Source organism: Myiozetetes cayanensis, unplaced genomic scaffold (genome assembly GCF_022539395.1).
Source record: "Myiozetetes cayanensis isolate MyiCay16 unplaced genomic scaffold, myiCay2020 scf1, whole genome shotgun sequence".
NCBI classification, from domain to species: domain Eukaryota; kingdom Metazoa; phylum Chordata; class Aves; order Passeriformes; family Tyrannidae; genus Myiozetetes; species Myiozetetes cayanensis.
This window is the reverse complement of record NW_026086604.1, coordinates 150,215,476-150,234,205: the sequence shown is the minus strand read 5'-3', so window position 1 is coordinate 150,234,205 and position 18,730 is coordinate 150,215,476. Positions and strand designations below refer to the sequence as shown.

The following is an 18,730-nucleotide window of genomic DNA, read 5'->3' as shown; positions in this document are numbered from 1 at the left end:
TTCGGCCGGATCCAGCAGATCCAAGGTCAAGGACTTCTTTGCCAGGATCAAAGAGGATTTCCAGAGGATCTTCCAGTGCAGTCGGATCTGGATCCGTGACAAGCTCAACCTCCAGGTCCCCAAACCCTGAGGGGGCACCGCCCTGTCCCCCACCCTGTGCCCCCATCTGGGTGCTCTGCTGGCAATAAACGTCCCTGCATCGATCCCGGTGTCACCCTGAGGGTCTCTGTGCCACCCCCTCCCCCTGCTCCCCCCTGGGGACCCCCGAGGGCTCCCGGGACCCCCAAACCTCCCCATGCCCAGCCAAGGGGCTCCGAGGGCTGGGGACACCCTGGGGATGGGGGGGCCATGAGTGGGGAGTGTCACGAGTGGGGGGCACTCAGTGGGGCAGGTTTGGGGTCCCCCCCCACCTCTTCCAGGCTGTGAAGGGGCAGAGACCCCCCCTGGAGGTTCTGCCACCTCAGGACCCCCCTGACACCCTTCCCCCAAATCCAGCTGCTTCCCAGCCCCGCTGTGCCATTTCCTGCCACTCAGGGAGTTCGGGACACGAGGGGAGGATGATGCTGATGGCAGCGGGTCTCAGTTTGGGGAGAGTGGGGTCAGCACCCCCAAAACGGGCACAGCACTGTCCTAGCCCCACGGGCACCACTGGCTCTGGGACCTCATCCTGGCACAGGACTTGTGCCCCAGGATTGCCCCCCCCGATCCTGGGACACCTTGGGGGTCCCCTGGGATCCTGTCCCAGCCGTGGGATCCCCACGGGGTGTGTGGGGTACAGACCCACAGGAATGGTGGGGGGAGAGGAGGGGACACCCCCAGAGGCTGCAGCCACGACCCTGCTCTGACCACTTTTGGGGCACAGGGGTCTGTGAGTCCCCCATTCCTTCACCCCCACTGTCCCCATCCCCATGGGTCCATCATGGGGTTCCCTTTGGGATCTGAAACCCCCCCCGACCCTTCTCTTGCCGCTCCCTGCGGGGTCACGGCCCCAGTGTGGGGGAGCAGCCCCCGTGTGCCCCCCTTTCCCGTGTGACAGAGGCAGGAGGATCCCGGTGCCCACACGGCCTCTCCTGGCCCTTTATTGCTCAGCCCAAGCCCACGGAGCCCCTGGCGTGGATGTTGAACTTGATCCGGGGCCGGAAGCGCCGGATCCTGCCCAGGAAACGCCCGAAGCGGCCGCGCTGGACCAGAACCGGCTGTGGGGGGGACAGGGGGGTCAGGGGAGGGGTGCTGGGACCCCCTCTTGGGAACACACCCAGGACCCCACACCCAGCACCCACCAGGTCACTGCAGCCAGGACCCCACCCAGGACACACATCAAGGACCCCATACCCAGGACCCACATCAAGACCCCACCAGGACCCCGCACCAGACCCCTCGTGCTCCCACACCATGGGATGCCCTGTCCCTGCACCCAGGACCCCACACCTGGGACACCTGGCACCCCATATCCAGAATCCAACACTTGGGGTCCCCACTCGGGACCCCACACTGAGGATCCAACGCCTGAGACCCCCCCCATCCAGTACCCTGCACCCAGGTCACTGCAGCCAGGACCCCACCCAGGACACACATCAAGGGCCCACACCCAGGACCCCACCCCGGATCCCACCCAGGACCTCCCACCTGAGACCTCCCGGAGCCCCACCCCACCCTCCACCGCCATCGTGGGGTCCCTTGTGGGGGGGATGTGGGGCAGGGGGACAGACACAGACACCCCCACCCACAGGTGCTTCCCGAGCCCCCCACTCACGTCGGAGGAGGCGTCGGAGCAGCGCAGGTCGATCTCGGGGGAGCTCTGCAGGATCTGCACCGACCCCGAGCACTCCTTGATGGCCTGGGGGGGACACGGGGACACCCGGAGTCACGGGGGGGTTAGTGGGGACACCCCGAGTCACGGAGGGGTTACCGGGACCCCCCGTGTCCCCCCCTTTCCTCCCGCCCTCCTCACCCCGTTCTCCTTGAAGTCGCAGTCGTTGGGGTCGGGCCGGGTGCTGGCAGCACACTCCGTCTCCATCAGCGTCAGGTTGAGCTCCCGCAGCGAGCTCAGCTCCACGCCCTGGGGGGCACGAGTGGGGGGGGAACACGGGTGGGGGTCATGAGAGAGGGCCACAACCGGGGGGCTCAGGAGTGGAGGGAGGTCACGAGTGGGGCAGCAATGCCAGGGCAGGGGATTGGGGTTGGTGATGAGCAGGGGGAGTGGGAGGTCAAGAGTGGAAGGGGAGGGGTCTCGAGTGGGAGTGTCACTCATCAGGGTGGGCTTGGGGTCGGTGCTGTGCAGCCTGATTGGGGTGTCACGAGTGGGGGAACATGGATGGGGGATCAGGAATAGGGAGAGGGTGAGGGGAGGGGTGTGGGGGGTCCCGAGTGGGGGGCACTCATAGGGGTAGGGTTGAGGCTGGCACTGAGCAGCCTGAGTCAGGTACCTCGAGTCAGGGGGTCACAAAGAGGGGTCACGAGTGGGGGACTCACCAGGACGGGTTTGAGATGAGCGCTGGGCGGTCTGAGTCAGGTACCGGGAGTTTGGGGGATCACGAACAGGGGGTCATAGGTGAGGGGTGGGGGTCCCGAGTGGGGGGCACTCACCGGGGCGGGCTCGGGGTCGGCGCTGAGCAGCCTGAAGGTGTTCTGCACCTCGGGCCGCTGGTTGTAGGAGTCCACGGCCTGGGCCAGCGCCTGGGTGTAGGCGAGGGGGGCCGGGGCGGGGAGGGCACGGGCCCCCCCCAGCACCACCAGCAGCACCAGCGCCCACGGGCTCGCCATCCCTGTCCCCCACGGCCACCCCGGCGCCGCTTTTATCCTCCCCGGCAGGTTGGGGACCCGCCCCGGGCTTGGCTGTCCCCCAGCCCGCTCCGGAAACACGCGGCCCCAACCCACAGGCTGGCCGTTGTTTTGGGGTCACGGAGCCCACGGTGTCCCAATGCGTGGGCGGTGACATCACCCCCGGAGGACTCCCAGGGTGTCCCATCCCTTGGAGCCCCTTGGCTGGGCACGGGGGGTTGGGGGTCCAGGAGCCCTGTGGGAGGGGCGGGGTTGGTGCCCCCCGGGCTTGCACAACCCCAAATTGCCCCATCGCTGTTTCCCAACGCCGGGGGTGCCCCCTCCGGGCCCCCCAAACCGTGTCAGCCCCACACACACACACATCTAACCCCAAATCTCTTTATTCCAGCTCCGCTGGGGCCGGGGGGCGGCGGGAGGGCCCCCGGGGGGACGCGCTGGGGGCGAGGCCGCGGGGGGGGCCGCGAGGAGGAGGAGGATGAGGAGGATGAGTGACCTGGGTTGGCGCCGGAGGTTTTTGGGGTGCCAGGGGAGCGGGGTTGGGCGCTGCCACCGGGGGCTGTGGGGAGAAATAAGGTGGGTTTCACTCCAGAACCCAACAAACCGACCCCAAAGTGGGGGACACGCGTGTGTCCCCCCCCCAGGGTGCGGGTCCCGGAGCCCTCACCGGCTCCTGGCCGCATTCCACCATCGACAGCGGCACGTCGGGCAGGAAGGTGAACACGGACACCTGGGCCGAGCACCGCTGCACCTGCGGACAAGGGACCCTCAGCGCCCCGGGGACCCCCCTGCGCCCCCCACCCCGCGCCTGGGGACCCCCGTCCAGCTCACCCTGCCCGGGCGGCCGCGGCAGCCCCGCGGGTCCGGGGGGGGTTTGGGGCAGGGCGGCTGCCGCGCCGTGAAGTTGATGCTGAAGTGGGTTCCCCAGTCGAAGCTCTGCCGGGAGAAAAGGTCCATCGGGATCCCCCCGGGATCCCCCCGGGATGGGGGGCTGGGGGCACACACCTGTCCCCCCCTTTTCCCCCCGATTCCTACCGTCCTGGCGACTCCCAGCAGCTTGAGCAGCCGCAGGTCCTGCCCGTGGGTCTCCAGCACGGAGCGGGCCAGGTCGCGGGGGCCGGCATTCCCGGCGGGATCGCGGCGCCCGCCGCCAGCAGCACCGCTCCCAACAGCAGCGCCATCGGAGCGGCAGAGCAGGGAATTCTCCCCCTTCCCGGGATCGGCCCTCGCCTCGGGGCCCCCCGGCCCCGGCCCCAGGGTAAACGCGGGCCCCCCGTTCGGTGGGAAGGGCTCGGGTTGCCGGTGTTGTCCTTGGCCCGCAGCCGGACCTGGAGGGGATGCGGCGATGCCGGAGCTCGGCAGGGCCGATCCCCCTCCACGGCCCCTTCCCTGGGCCTGCTCCCAGTTCTTGGCATGAGGGAACAGCCCCTGTCCTGCTCCTCCCGAGCCGGGAGCGAGAGCATCCTCCCAGCTCCCAGGGAATAGAACCAGGAGCCCCCCTCCCTTTCCTGCTTTCTTTACATTAGTTTGGGTTTTTGAAATCTCTCCCACCCTGCTAAGATTCATCCTAACACCAGGATTTCCTTGGATTCAAGAACCCTGGATTTACCCAGGACTGCACTGGGTGAATCCTGCTCTCCCAGGCTGCATTCCCTGGGGGAATGGGGCTCATTTCCCCAAAATTCAGTATTTTCCTGTCCCCCTTGGAGCCAGGAGCTCCCCTTCCTCTTTGCTTCATCCACAATGGAAAAGCAAAAGAATCCCTGGGGAAGGAATCCCAAGGAGAGCGGCTGGGGGACACCAGAATCCCCTGGGATCACCTGGGAGCAGCACCCTGGAATCCCGTGGGATATCACCTGCCCCAAGCTGAGGCTCTTCCAAGGGGATTTGATCCATGGACACAAATCCTGGGTAGGAGATGTGGGAGGGAGAAGGGATGATGGAACACCAGGAGAGCAGCTCATCAGAGCCTCCTCTACACATGGAGAACGTCAGGATAAGTCCTGGGGAAGAGAAGGTGCCACGAGCAACAACTTTGTTCAGATCCCAAAGTTCCTGGGTGGGTTTTTCCCTTTCTAAAGCGTGAGCAGCATGGAAAGCCCAAAGGAATTCCCGTTCCCGGGAAGCCAGCAGTGGATAGTACACGGAAGAAATGGATCTGTACTGATAGATCACATTTATAGGCAGATATGCTCCTCATAGACCCCAAAATATACACAGTACCCCAGTATAGACATGACATGTACACCCAGAGCGATCCCGAGGGATGCCGGGAGTCAGGAATGAGCAGGGGGAGGGGGCTGGGGGGGACATCCCACTCTGAGCCCCCCGGAACGCTGGGATGGGGCATCCCTTGGCTGCTGGGATTAGTGTCACATTCCTGCCCGGAGGAGGTATGGCTGTGCCCAGGGCTGGCACGGGAAGAGCCGGGCACGGAGCGCTCCGGAGGGACGGCGGATCACGGTCATGCAGGGCAAGGGCTGATGCAGGGAAGCTGCTGACGGGCAGCTCTTTGGCTCTGCCAGCATTCCAAAGTGTCCTGGCACAAAACCCACCACAGAAAAGACCTTCCCCAGCTGGAGCACGACAAATTCATGCCTTTTTTTTCTTTCCTCTCCTACAAAAAAAAAAAAAAAAAATCCAGCTGCCTCTTGGTCTTGGAAAACATCTCAATATTCAGTTTAAAGGACATCTTGATCATGTGGAAGGACATCTTGATCACGTATTCCCCATTTTGAAACCCTCAGGCTGTTGGGAGTCGTTCACGTCCAGCCCTCTCCAAACGATCCGCTGGTTTAACCGACCTGTTCCTCTTCCTGGTTTCCCCATCCTGTGGCTCCTGTGGAGAAGTTTTCCACATCGAGCTGTGGAAAGCACGAGGAGCTGGGAGGGTCTTGTGTAAGAAGCCCCTGGAACCGATGGCGCTGGGTTTGTTCTGTTCTGAGACCCCCCCAGTGTGACCACGACGCCCCTTGGGGGGTTCAGGTGGTTTTGGTGCTCCCAGAAGGTGCAGATGGATTTTCCAAAGTCATTAAAGTGGCTGGGTTTATGTCAGAATTGAGCCTGTCCCCTTCTCCCCCAGCCCACGGCAGCGCTTCCCAAAGGGAGATGGACAGTGAGAGATGGATCCGCTCGGCCACGGCTCCGGGAGAGGCTGAGGGGTCCTCCCCACACAGAAACTCAGCACATTCCATCTTCCATTTGATCACCCCAAAAGCCTCTGACGTGGGCATCGTCCCGTCGAGTCCTTTTTGCGCTCGGTCCGAGCACCCGGAACTCCCCGGCACGCTCCGAACCTCTCGCTGAAGACCAACACCCCCCTCACAGCCCCCCCCCGGCACCTCGCGGCGCTCAGACGGTGAGGAGGGGCACGCAGCCCACGCCCACCCCGCCCTCGTGGCACACCATGGGCGCCATGAACGTCCAGCGGTCGCTGTCGGGGTCGTACATCTCCACGGAGCTGAGGTTGGACTGTCCGTCGTAGCCGCCCACGGCGTAGAGGCGGCCGCAGTTGGGCACGAGGGACACGCGGCTGCGGCGGCTGTTCATGGGCACCAGCACGTACCACTGGTCAGCGGCGGAGCCGTAAACCTCAGCCGCGCTCAGGAAGGCCGAGCCGTCGTAGCCGCCGCACACGAACATGCGGCTGCCGAGCGCGGCCGCGCCGTGGCGGCACCGCTTGTTCAGCATGTTGGCCACGGCGTGCCAGGAGGAGGTGTGCGGGTTGTAGTACTCCACCTGCGGGCAGGGAGGGCACGGAGAGTCAGGGAGACCGGCCTGGGAAACACCCAGGGAATATCCCCCCCACACTGTGGAGGCACCACCTCCAGTCCTCCAGGAGTTTTGGGCATCTCGTGACAAGACATGGAGGGGCTGCAGCAGCAGGAGCAGCTGAGGGAGCTGGGGGGGCTCAGCCTGGAGAAAAGGAGGCTCAGGGGGGACCTTCTGGCTCTGCAATCCCTGACAGGAGGGAGGAGCCGGGGGGGGTCGGGCTCTGCTCCCAGGGAACAGGGACAGGAGGAGAGGGAACGGCCTCAGGCTGTGCCAGGGGAGGCTCAGGTTGGATCACAGAAAATTCCTCCTGGAAAGGGCTGTCCAGCCCTGGCACAGTGGTGGAGTCCCCATTCCTGGAGGGATTTCCAAGCCCTGTGGATGTGGCACTTGGGGACATGGGCCAGTGGTGGCCCTGGGCAGTGCTGGGGAATGGTTGGAGTGGATGGTCTCAGAGGGCTTTCCCAACCCCAAGCCAAGCAGTTCCCAGGATCCCAGGCTTACACTGTTGAAGATCTGCAGCCCGTCGTGCCCTCCTGACACGTAGATCCGGCCCTCGAAGACGGTGACTCCGGCGGCGCTGCGGTTGGAGCTCATGGGGGTCACTGCTGTCCACCTTGGAGGGACAGGGCAGAGCTCAGGGACAGTCCCAGAGAGTATTCCACGATCTCCTAGGCCTGGCTTCCACCAACTCTCCTTATTTAAACCTTTTACCACCCCTTATTTAAACCACCCTCACAGCCCAGATGCCCTGCGGTGCCCACGGCACACGGAGCACAAAACTCCTGGAAAAGCCGTAGGACATGGAAGGCTCTTACTTGTTTGTCTCTGGACAGTAGGACTCCACGGAGTTGAGGGAGGAGTTGCCGTCGTATCCACCGCACACGTAGATCTGCCCATCCAGCACCACCGTCCCCATGGCACTGCAAGGGACGGCAGGACCCCGTGAGGAGGCTGGAGCTGCTGCCACCCTGACCCCAACACAGCCTGCCTGGCCCCTGGGCCATCGCCTCTGTCATCCCAAAGAACCTCCTTTTCCCTGGACTCGCTTCCAAATGGCTCAGTCCCACCTAAGCGTGGAGTCTCCCAGGCTGTGAGCACCTCAGATCCTGGGGACACTTCTGGGCCCCTCAGGACAAAAAGGACACGGAGGGGCTGGAGCGTGTACAGGGAAGGGAAGGGAGCTGGGAAGGGGCTGGAGCAGCAGGAGCAGCTGAGGGAGCTGGGGGGGCTCAGCCTGGAGAAAAGGAGGCTCAGGGGGGACCTTCTGGCTCTGCAATCCCTGACAGGAGGGGGTAGCCAGGGGGGGTCGGGCTCTGCTCCCAGGGAACAGGGACAGGAGGAGAGGGAACGGCCTCAGGCTGTGCCAGGAGAGATTTATTTTGGATAGTGGGAAAATTCCTCCTGGAAAGGGCTGCCCAGCCCTGGCACAGCTGCCCAGGGCAGGGGTGGAGTCCCCATCCCTGGAGGGATTTCCAAGCCCTGTGGATGTGGCACTTGGGTCTTAACACCTTTCCTTCTCCATCAGCACTGTGACACACCCACGGAATTTTGTTGAGCTGCTTCTGACCAACAGGCAGCACCCAAAATCAGCATGAGCATCCCAAAACTAGCCAAGCAAATCCCACCTGCTTCCACGCTGCTCCACTCCCCCCTCTCCCACACACACAAACTCCTCGTGGGTGTCCACCGCCCCCAGCGCTCCAGCCTCATTTTCCCCCGCTGTTCCCGAGGTCCCTCCCCAGGGAGCTGCACGCACCTCCTCTTGCTGTTCATGCTTTCCACTTTGGACCAGGAGTCTGTCTCTGGATTGTAGACCTCCACGGTGCTGAGCCGGAGCTGGCCGTCGTAGCCGCCGATGGCGTAGAGGAGCCCGTTGAGCACGGCCACCCCCACGCGGCTCCGCGCCGTCGTCATGGGCTGGCACTTCTCCCACCGGTTGGCAATGGGGTCAAACACCTCCACCACGTTCAGGGAGTCGCCTGCGTAGAAATTTGCTACTCAAATTAAAAGAGGGAGAGCTGATGGAGCCCTGGGAAGCGGAGGGAACCCCCGGGGAAGCTCAGCGGGGCTGAGAGGGGGTCCCAAAGATGGGGTTGGCACAGGGTACTTTAACTGCTTCTCTTTGGGGAAACATCTGGGCTCTGCTGGGATGGGATGGCATCCAGAGGGACCTGGTCTGGTGGAAGGTGTCCCTGCCCATGCCATGGGGTGGATGATCCTTAAGGATCCTTTCAACCCAAACCATCCTGGGATTCTGTGTGTGCCCTGTCCTGGGCTCTCCCATCCTATTCCAGCCTCTCTGCTCCCACAGAGCCAAGTCAGAGGCATTTCCCAGTCACTTCCCTGCTCTCCCCCAGAGATGCTGCTCTGGACAATTCCCACAGAACACACTACACCACTCCCAAAGATTGTGGAACACTTTCCAGCCTTCCCGTGCTCTGCACCAGGGGCCTCAACATGTGCCAGGCTGTGGAAGTGGCACCTCCAGTGCCCTCCGAGGGGCAGCAGAGACCTGTGAGTCCCATCTGTGCTGTCACTGGTTCACATTTCCCTGAACTCTTCCTGTTCCCCTTTTACACCAGGGTTTGGCTCATGGAAGCGCCATGTGTCTGCACAGGTGATCTCACAATCCCAACAACATCCTTGAGATCCCTCCAGGTCCCGCCTGGAGCTCCAGTCAAGGACACCACCAAGAAGGTGCCCTAAATAAACCCCACATGGTCAGGATTTAGTTGGAAGATGTTGAACCACGGGCACACCTTGGGCGTTCCAGTGGAAGGGCCGGGAGGAGGAGCCGCTCAACGCTCCGACCTGGGGGAATTTCCCCATCCCATGGCCCTTCCCAGCTCCCAGCGGCCTTTCCACTGCAAGGTACCTGCCGAGTTCAGCCCTCCCACGGCGTAGATCAGCCCTGCTATGGACGTGCAGCAGCGGGGGCGCGTCTTGAACGCCGGGAGGTGCGGCCGGCGCTCCGGCATGAGGTGGTAATCCTTGGCTTCGTCCACCAGATCCCTGGAATCCAGCGAGCCAGGAGTCAAAGGGGAGCTCTGACTGCCTGCCTGGGGGCAGAGGCAGTCTGAGCACTGCCCCGTGCCCCAGGCTCACCTGCACTTGTGGCAGCAGCGGACCAGGTCGTCCTGCTGGACGCGGTCCGTGAGGAATTGCGGCCGGCACAGCGGGAGGCGGATCCTGGAGAGCAGCTCGGGCAGGAAGGGCTCCCTCTGCTCTCGGTCGTACCGGATCCAGGCCAAGGCAGCTTCAAACACCTTGGGAGACACGAGTGGGATGCTGGAGTTTAGGGGTTTTGCTGCTGGTGCCACTTGATTGATGGAAAAAAGGAATGACATGGAATCCCAGAATGGTTTGGGTTGGAAGGGACCTGCAGGATCACCCAATCCCCCCCTGCCACGGGCAGGGACACCTTCCACTAGCCCAGGTTGCTCCAAGCCCATCCAACCTGGCTTTGGACACTTCCAGGGATCCAGGGGTAGCCACAGCTTCTCTGGGAAATCCATTGCAGTCCCTCCCCACCCTCACAGACAACAATTCCTTCCCAGTATCCCATCTCTCCCTGCCCTCTGGCAGTGGGAAGCCACTCCTCTTTGTCCTGTCCCTCCATGCCTTGTCCCCAGTCCCTCTCCAGCTCTCCTGGAGCCCCTTTAGGCCCTGCAAGGGGCTCTCAGGTCTCCCTGGCTCCTTCTCTTCTCCAGGGGAACCCCCCAGCTTTCCCAGCCTGGCTCCAGAGAGGTTTTTTTTCTCCACCTCCCACTTACCCTGCAACAATCCCGTGGGATTGTACATTTAACACAAGTGTTTGCAGGGAGCTGAAGGAGCTGTGAAGAGAATTCTGGCAGAGGAGGCGGGACAGAAGCAAAATCCTGTTTATTTACTGATGAAAATCAGCGAACTGGGACAGGAGAAAGGGAATGGTGCTGCTCCATGAAAAACCAGGAGACAGGTTTGATGACAGGGATCCATCTGTTCACTTTTCCTCCATTCTGCCCCTTGTCCATCACTTTTTTTTTTTCCCCCTATTTTTCTCTTTTTTGACCCAATTTTTTCATCACTTCCCCATTTTTTCCACCTTTTTTTGCTCTTCACTGACTTTCTTTCCTAAATTCTTCCCCGTTTCCCCCATTTTTCTTAATTTTTCTTCTTTTCTCTCCACTTTTCCCTTTATTTTCTATTTTTCCCTTTATTTCCTACTTTTCTCTGTTTGCTCTCCCCTGGTTTTCTCTTTTTATCCTTGACTTTCTCTCTGTTTTTCCCCATTTTGCTTCTTTTTTCCCCCAATCTTTTCCTTTTCTTCCCACGTCATTCCTTTATTTCCGTTTTTCTGCTTTTCCCTCGTTTTTTTCCCGCCTTCCCTGTTTTCTCCAACTTCCTCCCCGCTTTTCCGTTTCCTCCCTTTTTTATTTCCCTACTGTTTGCTTTCCCTACATTGCGTTTTCACAATATTTTTGCTTGTTTTCCCATTTTGTTGCTTCTGTTCCCATTTTTCTGCTTTTTTTCCATTTTCCCCTCCACCTTGCCCTTTTTTTCCCCCCTCATTCTTCCCTTTTTTCCCCCCCTTCACTCCCACCACCCCTCTGTTTAGCACCTCCTGGTTTTCCCACTGTTCTCTCCTCAGCCTCATTCAGCCCTGGACTAGGATCACTCCCATTCCCATTCCCCATTCCCGCTCCAGGGACACACCTGCTCTTCAGACTTGACGTTGAGCTCGTCCCTGGACAGGAGCTCCAGGACGTCGTCGAGGGGCAGTGCCAGGAACTCCTCGGCCATGGAGACCTCCGGGAAGTGCTGGTGGGTGAAGCTGTTGGCAGCGTCGTAGAGCAGCGCGCACATCATGGTCTCTGCGAACTGCCGCACCCCCAGGCAGTTCTTGGGGTGCAGCCTGGGGACAGCGGCCACAGGAGGCCAAGAGGAATGTCACTTGGAATGTCACTGCAGTGCAGGAGAACCTGTGGCTGCCCCTGGATTCCTGGAAGTGTTCCAGGCTGGAGCAACCTGGGATAGCGGCAGGGGGTGGCACTGGGTGATCCTTACGGTCCTTTCCCACCCAAACCATTCCATGACTCCACAGAGCCAGACAAGCAGGTTCCAGCTCCCTGAGGAGCTGAACTACGTGGAGATCTCCAGGAGGGGAAACACAACTTAAAAATGTTCCCTCACCCTGCCAAGGAGGCACTGGACAGACCCAGGTGGCTCTGGGGCAGCCACAGCTTCTCTGGGAAATCCATTGCAGTCCCTCCCCACCCTCACAGACAACAATTCCTTCCCAGTATCCCATCTGTCCCTGTCCTCTGGCAGTGGGAAGCCATTCCCTGTGTGCTGTCCCTCCATGCCTTGTCCCCAGTCCCTCTCCAGCTCTCCTGGAGCCCCTTTAGGCCCTGCTAGGGGCTCTCAGGTCTCCCTGGCTCCTTCTCTTCTCCAGGGAACCCCCAGCTGTCCCAGCCTGGCTCCAGAGCAGAGGGACTCCAGCCCTGGCAGCAGCTCCGGGGCCTCCTCTGGACTCTCTGCAGCAGCTCCACGTCCTCCTGCTGTTGGGAGGGACTCTCACATGAGGATGACTCCAAGGGCTCCAGCAGATTTTGGGTACAACACAGCTGCCCCAAAAATGTCCCAAATGTCAATTCCACTCTAGGAGGAGAGCTCGGTGTCCATGTCCCAGCTCCCTGGGATGGTGAGAATCCTCTCATTTTCCTGTTACCAACCAAACTCACAGCTGGGCACTCAAATCCAGGAGCTCACTTAGGACACCTGGCTGCTCCTGGTAGATCTGGGAGAATTTTGGTGGCCAATCCCTGTATTTGGTGGGTGTGTTTCACATCACTCCATGGAACACACTGAGCAGCTGCAGGGAAGCCAAGCTGGGGAAACTAAACCCGTCAGCCTCCCTGGCACGGGTGGAGAATCCATTTCCAAAGAATATCCCAGCTTTCCATTTCCAGATCATGCTGCTGGAACAGTCCCACAGCCAAACACCACTGAGGAAAATGAAAAACCTGGGAGCAATTTAAGGCTCTGCCACAGTTTCCTGTGCAGCTCCTGGGCTGAGGCACTTTGTTCCCTCCCTGGAACATGCAGAGCAGCAGGAAGGGCAATTCCTGCCAGGATGGGTTCTTAGAAAGGGAATGATTCCCTCCATTTTGCTTGGGGTATCAATTCCTTTGGCTGGCCAAGGTCTGTCATTGTGTCCCAGCACCTCAGAAGCCTGAGGAGTTATTTTATAGGGAATGAGAGTGACAGGACACAGGGAGTGGCTTTAAGCTGAAAGAGGATAAATTTAGATGAGATATTGGGAAGGAATTCCTGGCTGGGAGGGTGGGCAGGCCCTGGCACAGGGTGCCCAGAGAAGCTGTGGCTGCCCCTGGATCCCTGGAAGTGTCCAAGGCCAGGTTGGAGCAACCTGGGATGAGTGGAATGTGTCCCTGCCCACGGCAGGGGTGGAATGGATGGGCTTTAATGTCCCTCCCAACCCAATTTGTGATTCTCTAATTCCACAAATGACAAGTTTCAGGATCCAAACAGCTCCTCATCCCATGGTAGGGACACCCTGGCCCTCCCATGCTGGACACAGGTGACTAAAGCCCTGCTGCTGTTGGGGAGCAGCCAAACCCCCTCCCCGCCCCCCAGGAGACCCCTCATGCCCCTTACCTTTCCCTAAGGAATGTACAACAGGCATCCTTGATGTTCTGGAGCTGCAGGAAACTGGCCCCCATGAGCAGGGACTGCACGTTCTGCTGGTCGATGGCCAGGTGGCCGTTGTAGGCGAAGTTGATCAGAGCCTCCAGCGCACTGAAAACCGGGAGACAGAGCGGGAACCCCAGTGAATTCCAGCTGGGATGGGGCTCTGCCCGCAGCCCGGGGCTGGCTGGGATCCCCCCAGCACTGTGGGTGTCCCTGGGGCGTCACCTGGGGTCCATGCCCTGCATGACGATCTCCTCCTGCTTGCACTCCATCATGTCGTTGGTGAACATGGCGTGGAAGTAGGGGATGGACGCCGCCAGCACGATCCGGTGCGCGCTGAACTTGTGGTCCCCCACCTGGAGCAGGGAAGAGGGGCAGGGATCAGCAGGGATCAGCATCACCCACTGCCGAGCATTCCCTCTGGCACAGCTGCACCAAGGGTTCCAGGCAGGTCTCTGCTCCCATTAACTCTCTCTGCTGCTTCAGTGCCTTTTTCCCTCATTTCCACACTAATCTGGCTCATCCCGCTCCGTGTCCATCGGGGATTTTTCCCCTCACTCAAGCACAATTTTCCCATCTGAGCTTTGTTTTATGGGACAAACCAGCTGGCACAGCAGGTCCTCTGCATTCCAGGTTACCCAAGGATTCCTTCTCTTCTCCTCTACAAAACCCTTCACTCCCCTTTCATCTCCAAATGCTGTTTGGATCGAGGATTTCCATGATTCCCAGCAGTGCCTTCCCTCTCCCTCTGGGCCTCTGCTTTGCACACCCAGCAAACACAAACTTCCTGGGAGTTTACAAAGCACAATTCCTGCCAGATGGAAAAAAAAACAAGAGGCACTTTTGGAGAGCGTTGTCTTTGCCCTGGGCAGCCCTGAATCCCCGTCCGAGCTTCCTCCGTGCCTGGAATACGCTGCCCCAATCCTGCTGGCCCGGATTCCACAGAATTCCTAATTCCCAGAGCAAAATCAGGAAGTGAAATGGTAGGACTGTCAAGAGCTGGCTGACCAGGGTGACAAACTCGGCCTGTCCACATTCCACATTCCATCCCCCAGGAACACCCGACCTGCTCCACAAGCTCCGGCACTTCCCGCTCCATTCCTTCCCCAGGGATGAAGCCATTCCAGCAGCAGCTGCTCCCGGCCCAGCCCACTGATGGGAGAAACAAGCAGGGGAAAAACCGGCAACACCATCACAGGAGGTGTTATTGATACACCCTCATCCTGCTGGGAAAGCCCTTCCTGGGTGTCTCAAACATCCCAAAACACAGAAAAACACCATTTTTCCTTGGGTCATCCTGAAAGGTGAAAGGAGAAGGTCTCTAACCTCTAAAATTCCAAAAGATATCCCGGTGCCTGGAAGGAATTCGCTCCAACTGGTTTGTTTGGATGAGTGTTGTTCCCATTCAGAGAGTGCAACAAAAACAACATTTTCCTTCACTTTCATTTCAACTCCAAGCACAAGCTGCCAAAGATTCCAGCTGTTCCAATCCCATTTTATCTTTTCAATAAATAAAAATGGTGTTAAAATAAAAAAAGGCACCTCTTAAAGTGAAACACCTGCTTCAGATGCATCCAGGGATGCTCAAAATATATCCAGAATTATCCCAGGGGACAGCTCTGGGGACTCCAGACTTGCTGATCACCTTTTGGGTGGTCCTGCACTGGGAATGATCCCTGGGAGCAGGAGATCTTTCGCACCAGCAAAGAGCTCGGGAATATTTCCTGGTTGGGGGACAAGACAAAAACTGGGATTCCTTCTTTTTGGAACCTGCTCCTGTAAAGCTTGAGGGCCCTCAGGGAGATGGATAAATTGGGATCTCTGCTCCAAAACCATCATTATGTTCATTCCATCAGCACTGGATGGCAAGTCCTGAAAGAACAACTCCATTTCTTGCTGCAGGCAAAGGACAAGTTTTTCCTGTAGAAAACGGGAAATACTTCCAAGGATGAGCACAAAGATGTGTCCACCCGGCTCATCCTCGTGTCTCCTGCTTCCAGAGTGCTCCCCATCTGCAGAGCCAAAGGATCTCCCTTCCCAGCACCAAACAAACACACTTCCCTCCTGATGGATTCACAATGGAATCAGCCAAGTCTAAGGAGAAAGTGGGAAAGAGCTCATCCTCCTCCTGATCCCATCCCAGGATGTTGTTTTTCAGAGGATAATTTCAGCTCCCTTTCTTTTAAGGGAGCTTTTACCTGTTTCCCAGAAAAAAAGGAACTCATCAGGCATGCTTCCCGACCCCAGGAATGACAGAATTCCCTGCCGACACAGCTCCCAAGGAATGTGCTCCCGGACACCCCCACAGCACAAACGTTAACAAATTCCAGGGAACAGAGAGCCTTTCTCCAGGAGAGCGGTGGAGGTGGAAGAAAGGCATCTATTGTTTTCCTGACGTCACCACCCAGCAGAGCTGAGGATTCTGGAGTTTTTGGCAGCAAAGATCTCCAACATTCCCAAAAATCATCTTCTCTCCATGAGTTGGCACCAGAGCCACCGAGAGGCCGAAGCAGGAGGGGAGCTGAGCCTGACCCAGCCCAGCACGGCTCTGCAGGAGAGGCCATGGATTGCACCTGGAGCGGGGCAATTCCCAGCACAAATCCAGGCTGCATGGAGAATGAGAAGAAACCTGAGGGGAAGGGTTTGGGAGTGTTGGTGGATGAGAAGAGAAGGATCCAGGGAGACCTGAGAGCCCCTTGCAGGGCCTTGAGGGGCTCCAGGAGAGCTGGAGAGGGACTGGGGACAAGGCATGGAGGGACAGGACACAGGGAATGGCTTCCCACTGCCAGATGGGGATACTGGGAAGCAATTGCTGGCTTGGGAGGGTGGGCAGGCCCTGGCACAGGTTGGGCAGAGCAGCTGTGGCTGCCCCTGGATCCCTGGGAGTGCCCAAGGCCAGGTTGGAGCAACCTGGGACAGTGGGAGGTGTCCCTGCCATGGCAGGGGTGGCACTGGATCATCCTTAAGGTCCCTTCCAACCCAAGCCACCCCAGCATTCCATGCTAACGTAACCAATGGCTCTGAGGCAGAAATCACATCCAACAAACCCAAATTCCCAGGGAATTCCCTGCCAACTCAGGGGAGCTGAACTCCTTGGCTGAATCCCAGTCCATGTCCTGCAGGGACAGGGAGCATCCCAGGGGGATCAGCTCCAGCCCAGCTCCTGCAAGGACAGCACACAGACATCTCCTGGAGTCCTGGAAGCAGGAATCCCCCATCCTGCCAGGGAAGAGCTGAGGGCAGCTCTCCCAATACCCCCTGGCAGGATCCAAACTTGTGAGGAGAGGGGTCAGATCCTCAACCTGCAGCTCTCCTGCCCTGCAGCTCTCCCAGCTCCTCCAAAAAACAGATGTTCCCTGTCCTTCCCAGCTGCTTTTCCCAGGGGATGTCCCAGACAGGCTGCAGTGGCTGTGGAGCAGACTGGGAGGATGGAGGAGCTGGGATCACACAGGCAGCCCCAGCTGGCTGGAATTCCACTGATCCAGAGGCTCCTCCACCTCTGTGTCTGCTCCAGTCGGGGGGGTTTGCTCTGGAAAACAGCCTGCTTTGGGAAAACTGGGATTGGAAGGGAAGGGGAGCCAAGAGGACTGGCACCTGGCAGTGCCAGGACTGCACATGAAACAAATAACACAACTTCTCTAGGGCTTGGAATTGCTTCAATTTTCCAGGCCTGGATTGTATTTTAAGAGACTTTTTTCTATTTAGGCTTGGAATTGGTCATGGAAAAATGGCATTGGAGCAACTCAGGACCAAAGGAGGAGCTCCCGTTAGCTCCGCTCTCCAAGGGTTTGGAATGGCACAAACCTTCCCTCTCCCAGCAGTTTGGCCAAGATTCCTGGAGGTGCCAGCCTGGCACTTGGACCTCCCCCTGTGGCTCCAACTGGAGCGAGCAGGGGCTGTAAACGGGATATTATCCATCTTATTCCCCCTAAACTGGTCAGGGAAGAACAGGACAAATATTCCCGGCCTGTTTTCCAGTGGTGCATCCCACAGGATTCCAGCAGGATGTGTCCCCAGGGGGCAGGCAGGGACAGCAAATCCCAGCAGACAGAGCTGCCTGGGCAATTCCCATCCTGGCAGGACATCTGTGTTCCCCTGTGCTGGGGCAGGGGGTGGCACTGGGGCATCCTTCAGGTCCCTTCCATCCCAAACCACTCTGGGATTCACACCAACACACACTTTAATCCTAAAAAAACCCCAGTGCTCTCCATCCCAAACCAGTCTGGGATTCACACCAACACACACTTTAATCCTAAAAAAACCCCAGTGCTCTCCATCCCCAAACCAGTTTTGCCACAGAATTCCCTCAGGTTCCAGCACAGACTATCCCAAAAACACGCTGTGGAAGGTACAGCCACTCCCGAGGAGGATCAGCACCTCTTCCCAGCAGGCCACAGCTGATCCCCAGGGATGGAGCAGCCCCCCCAAATCCATGGGGTGCTCCCTATCCCACATCCTGTCTCCACGACAGGCACAGCCCTCTCCAGCTCCTCTCCCTGAAAAGTTTCGGGATGAGTAGGCTGGGAAACACCTTCCCACTTAATTAAACTGCAGAGTTAATTCTGGAGTGACTCAACATTGCTCCCACCCCACGGACTCCTCCGAGTTTGGAATCCTGAGGGATTCCAGCAGCTCCTGCCCAAACCCTCCCAGCCATTCCCTGCACAGCCAGGGATTTTCCACGGCTATGGATTATTTCTGGATGTTCCTAAAAGAGAAAGCATTCCAAGGGAAAGGACTCTTCTCCCGTGGGTGGGAGCAGTTTGATCCAGAAACCTGCACCAGCCCCTCACAGCCCCCCCACCAGGGCTGAGGGGTCCCAGACCCCCTGACACCCCACTGAGGGGCTTTGGGGGGGTCTCAGCTCCTCCTCTCTCCGCTGCCAAATCCATGGGAAGGGGGGGAACCCCTCCTGCCTATCCAAGAGGGTCTCAGCCACCCCCTTATCCCCCACCAAAGGGGCTCCAGCTGCCTCCTTCCCCCTGGAAAACAGGCTGGGGGTCCCTCAGGGCTCCCTCAGGGACTGGGGTCCCCCCTTGGGGGTCCCTCAGCTCCTCAGGGGCTCGGGGGGTTCCCGAAGTCCCCCCTCAGAGGCCAGGGGGTCCCTCAGCTGCCCCTCCTGAGCTTGGGGTCCCTCCTCTCCCCCAGAGGCCAGGGGGTCCCTCAGCCCCCCTCAGGGACCGGGGGGATCCCCAGCTCCCCCTCAGGATCCAGGTGGTGCCTCCCCCCCCCTCAGGGACCGGGACCCCTCACCCCCCTCAGTCCCCCCCCACAATGACCGGGGGTCCCCGGCCCCTCCCGCACCTTGAGCGTCACATCGCAGAGCTTGCCCTGGCGCCGGATCTCGCCCATGACGCCGTAGCCGCGGCTGGGCAGGTCTCCCACCGAGAAGTGCACCAGGTCCTCGGGGTCCAGCTCGGGCTCCGCCGCCTCCAGCATCGTCCCGGCCGCGCTCGCCCCCGCCGCGCCGCGCGCTGGCCCCGCCCGG

The 18,730-nt window shown here is 59.6% G+C and overlaps 3 protein-coding genes across 4 annotated transcripts; all 3 read right to left on the bottom strand.

The window, feature by feature from the left end:
• Positions 1–1,048: 1,048 nt before the first annotated feature.
• On the bottom strand, positions 1,049–2,763 carry CAMP (cathelicidin antimicrobial peptide). Its single transcript, XM_050308218.1, has 4 exons — positions 2,587–2,763; positions 1,952–2,059; positions 1,754–1,837; positions 1,049–1,196 (listed from the first exon to the last, which is right to left on the bottom strand). The coding sequence occupies exons 1-4, from the start codon at positions 2,761–2,763 to the stop codon at positions 1,086–1,088; spliced, it is 480 nt and encodes a 159-aa protein (XP_050164175.1). The 3' UTR covers positions 1,049–1,085.
• A 232-nt stretch (positions 2,764–2,995) lies between these two features.
• LOC126636225 (insulin receptor substrate 4-like) lies at positions 2,996–4,822 on the bottom strand. Its single transcript, XM_050308206.1, has 3 exons — positions 3,814–4,822; positions 3,610–3,714; positions 2,996–3,529 (listed from the first exon to the last, which is right to left on the bottom strand). Exons 1-3 carry the CDS (start codon positions 4,342–4,344, stop codon positions 3,362–3,364), a joined length of 804 nt encoding a protein of 267 aa, XP_050164163.1. The 5' UTR covers positions 4,345–4,822; the 3' UTR covers positions 2,996–3,361.
• Positions 4,823–4,935: 113 nt separating this feature from the next.
• KLHL18 (kelch like family member 18) lies at positions 4,936–18,718 on the bottom strand. 2 transcript variants are annotated; one of them, XM_050308090.1, is made up of 10 exons: positions 18,547–18,718; positions 13,468–13,598; positions 13,210–13,350; positions 11,248–11,446; positions 9,658–9,818; positions 9,428–9,564; positions 8,309–8,546; positions 7,368–7,472; positions 7,054–7,165; positions 4,936–6,516 (listed from the first exon to the last, which is right to left on the bottom strand). In XM_050308090.1, the coding sequence occupies exons 1-10, from the start codon at positions 18,679–18,681 to the stop codon at positions 6,130–6,132; spliced, it is 1,746 nt and encodes a 581-aa protein (XP_050164047.1). In that variant the 5' UTR covers positions 18,682–18,718; the 3' UTR covers positions 4,936–6,129. The 2 variants fall into 2 exon arrangements, with proteins under 2 accessions (XP_050164047.1, XP_050164057.1); XM_050308100.1 differs by having other exon boundaries at positions 8,309–8,531; positions 18,547–18,682.
• Between the last annotated feature and the right edge of the window lie 12 nt (positions 18,719–18,730).

Excerpts from the sequence above, each read along its gene's own strand:
- CAMP (XM_050308218.1), bottom strand. The coding sequence starts at position 2,763 with ATGGCGAGCCCGTGGGCGCTGGTGCTGCTGGTGGTGCTGGGGGGGGCC. Across the intron at positions 1,838-1,951 it reads GCGACTTCAAGGAGAACGGG|GCCATCAAGGAGTGCTCGGG; the intron begins GTGAGGAGGGCG and ends TGTCCCCCCCAG. Across the intron at positions 1,197-1,753 it reads GCTCCGACGCCTCCTCCGAC|CCGGTTCTGGTCCAGCGCGG; the intron begins GTGAGTGGGGGG and ends TCCCCCCCACAG.
- LOC126636225 (XM_050308206.1), bottom strand. The coding sequence starts at position 4,344 with ATGAATCTTAGCAGGGTGGGAGAGATTTCAAAAACCCAAACTAATGTA. Across the intron at positions 3,715-3,813 it reads TGCTGGGAGTCGCCAGGACG|AGCTTCGACTGGGGAACCCA; the intron begins GTAGGAATCGGG and ends TTCTCCCGGCAG. Across the intron at positions 3,530-3,609 it reads GCCGCGGCCGCCCGGGCAGG|GTGCAGCGGTGCTCGGCCCA; the intron begins GTGAGCTGGACG and ends CCTTGTCCGCAG.
- KLHL18 (XM_050308090.1), bottom strand. The coding sequence starts at position 18,681 with ATGCTGGAGGCGGCGGAGCCCGAGCTGGACCCCGAGGACCTGGTGCAC. Across the intron at positions 9,819-11,247 it reads ACGTCAAGTCTGAAGAGCAG|GTGTTTGAAGCTGCCTTGGC; the intron begins GTGTGTCCCTGG and ends GTGTCTCCCAAG. Across the intron at positions 7,166-7,367 it reads TACTGTCCAGAGACAAACAA|GTGGACAGCAGTGACCCCCA; the intron begins GTAAGAGCCTTC and ends TGTCCCTCCAAG.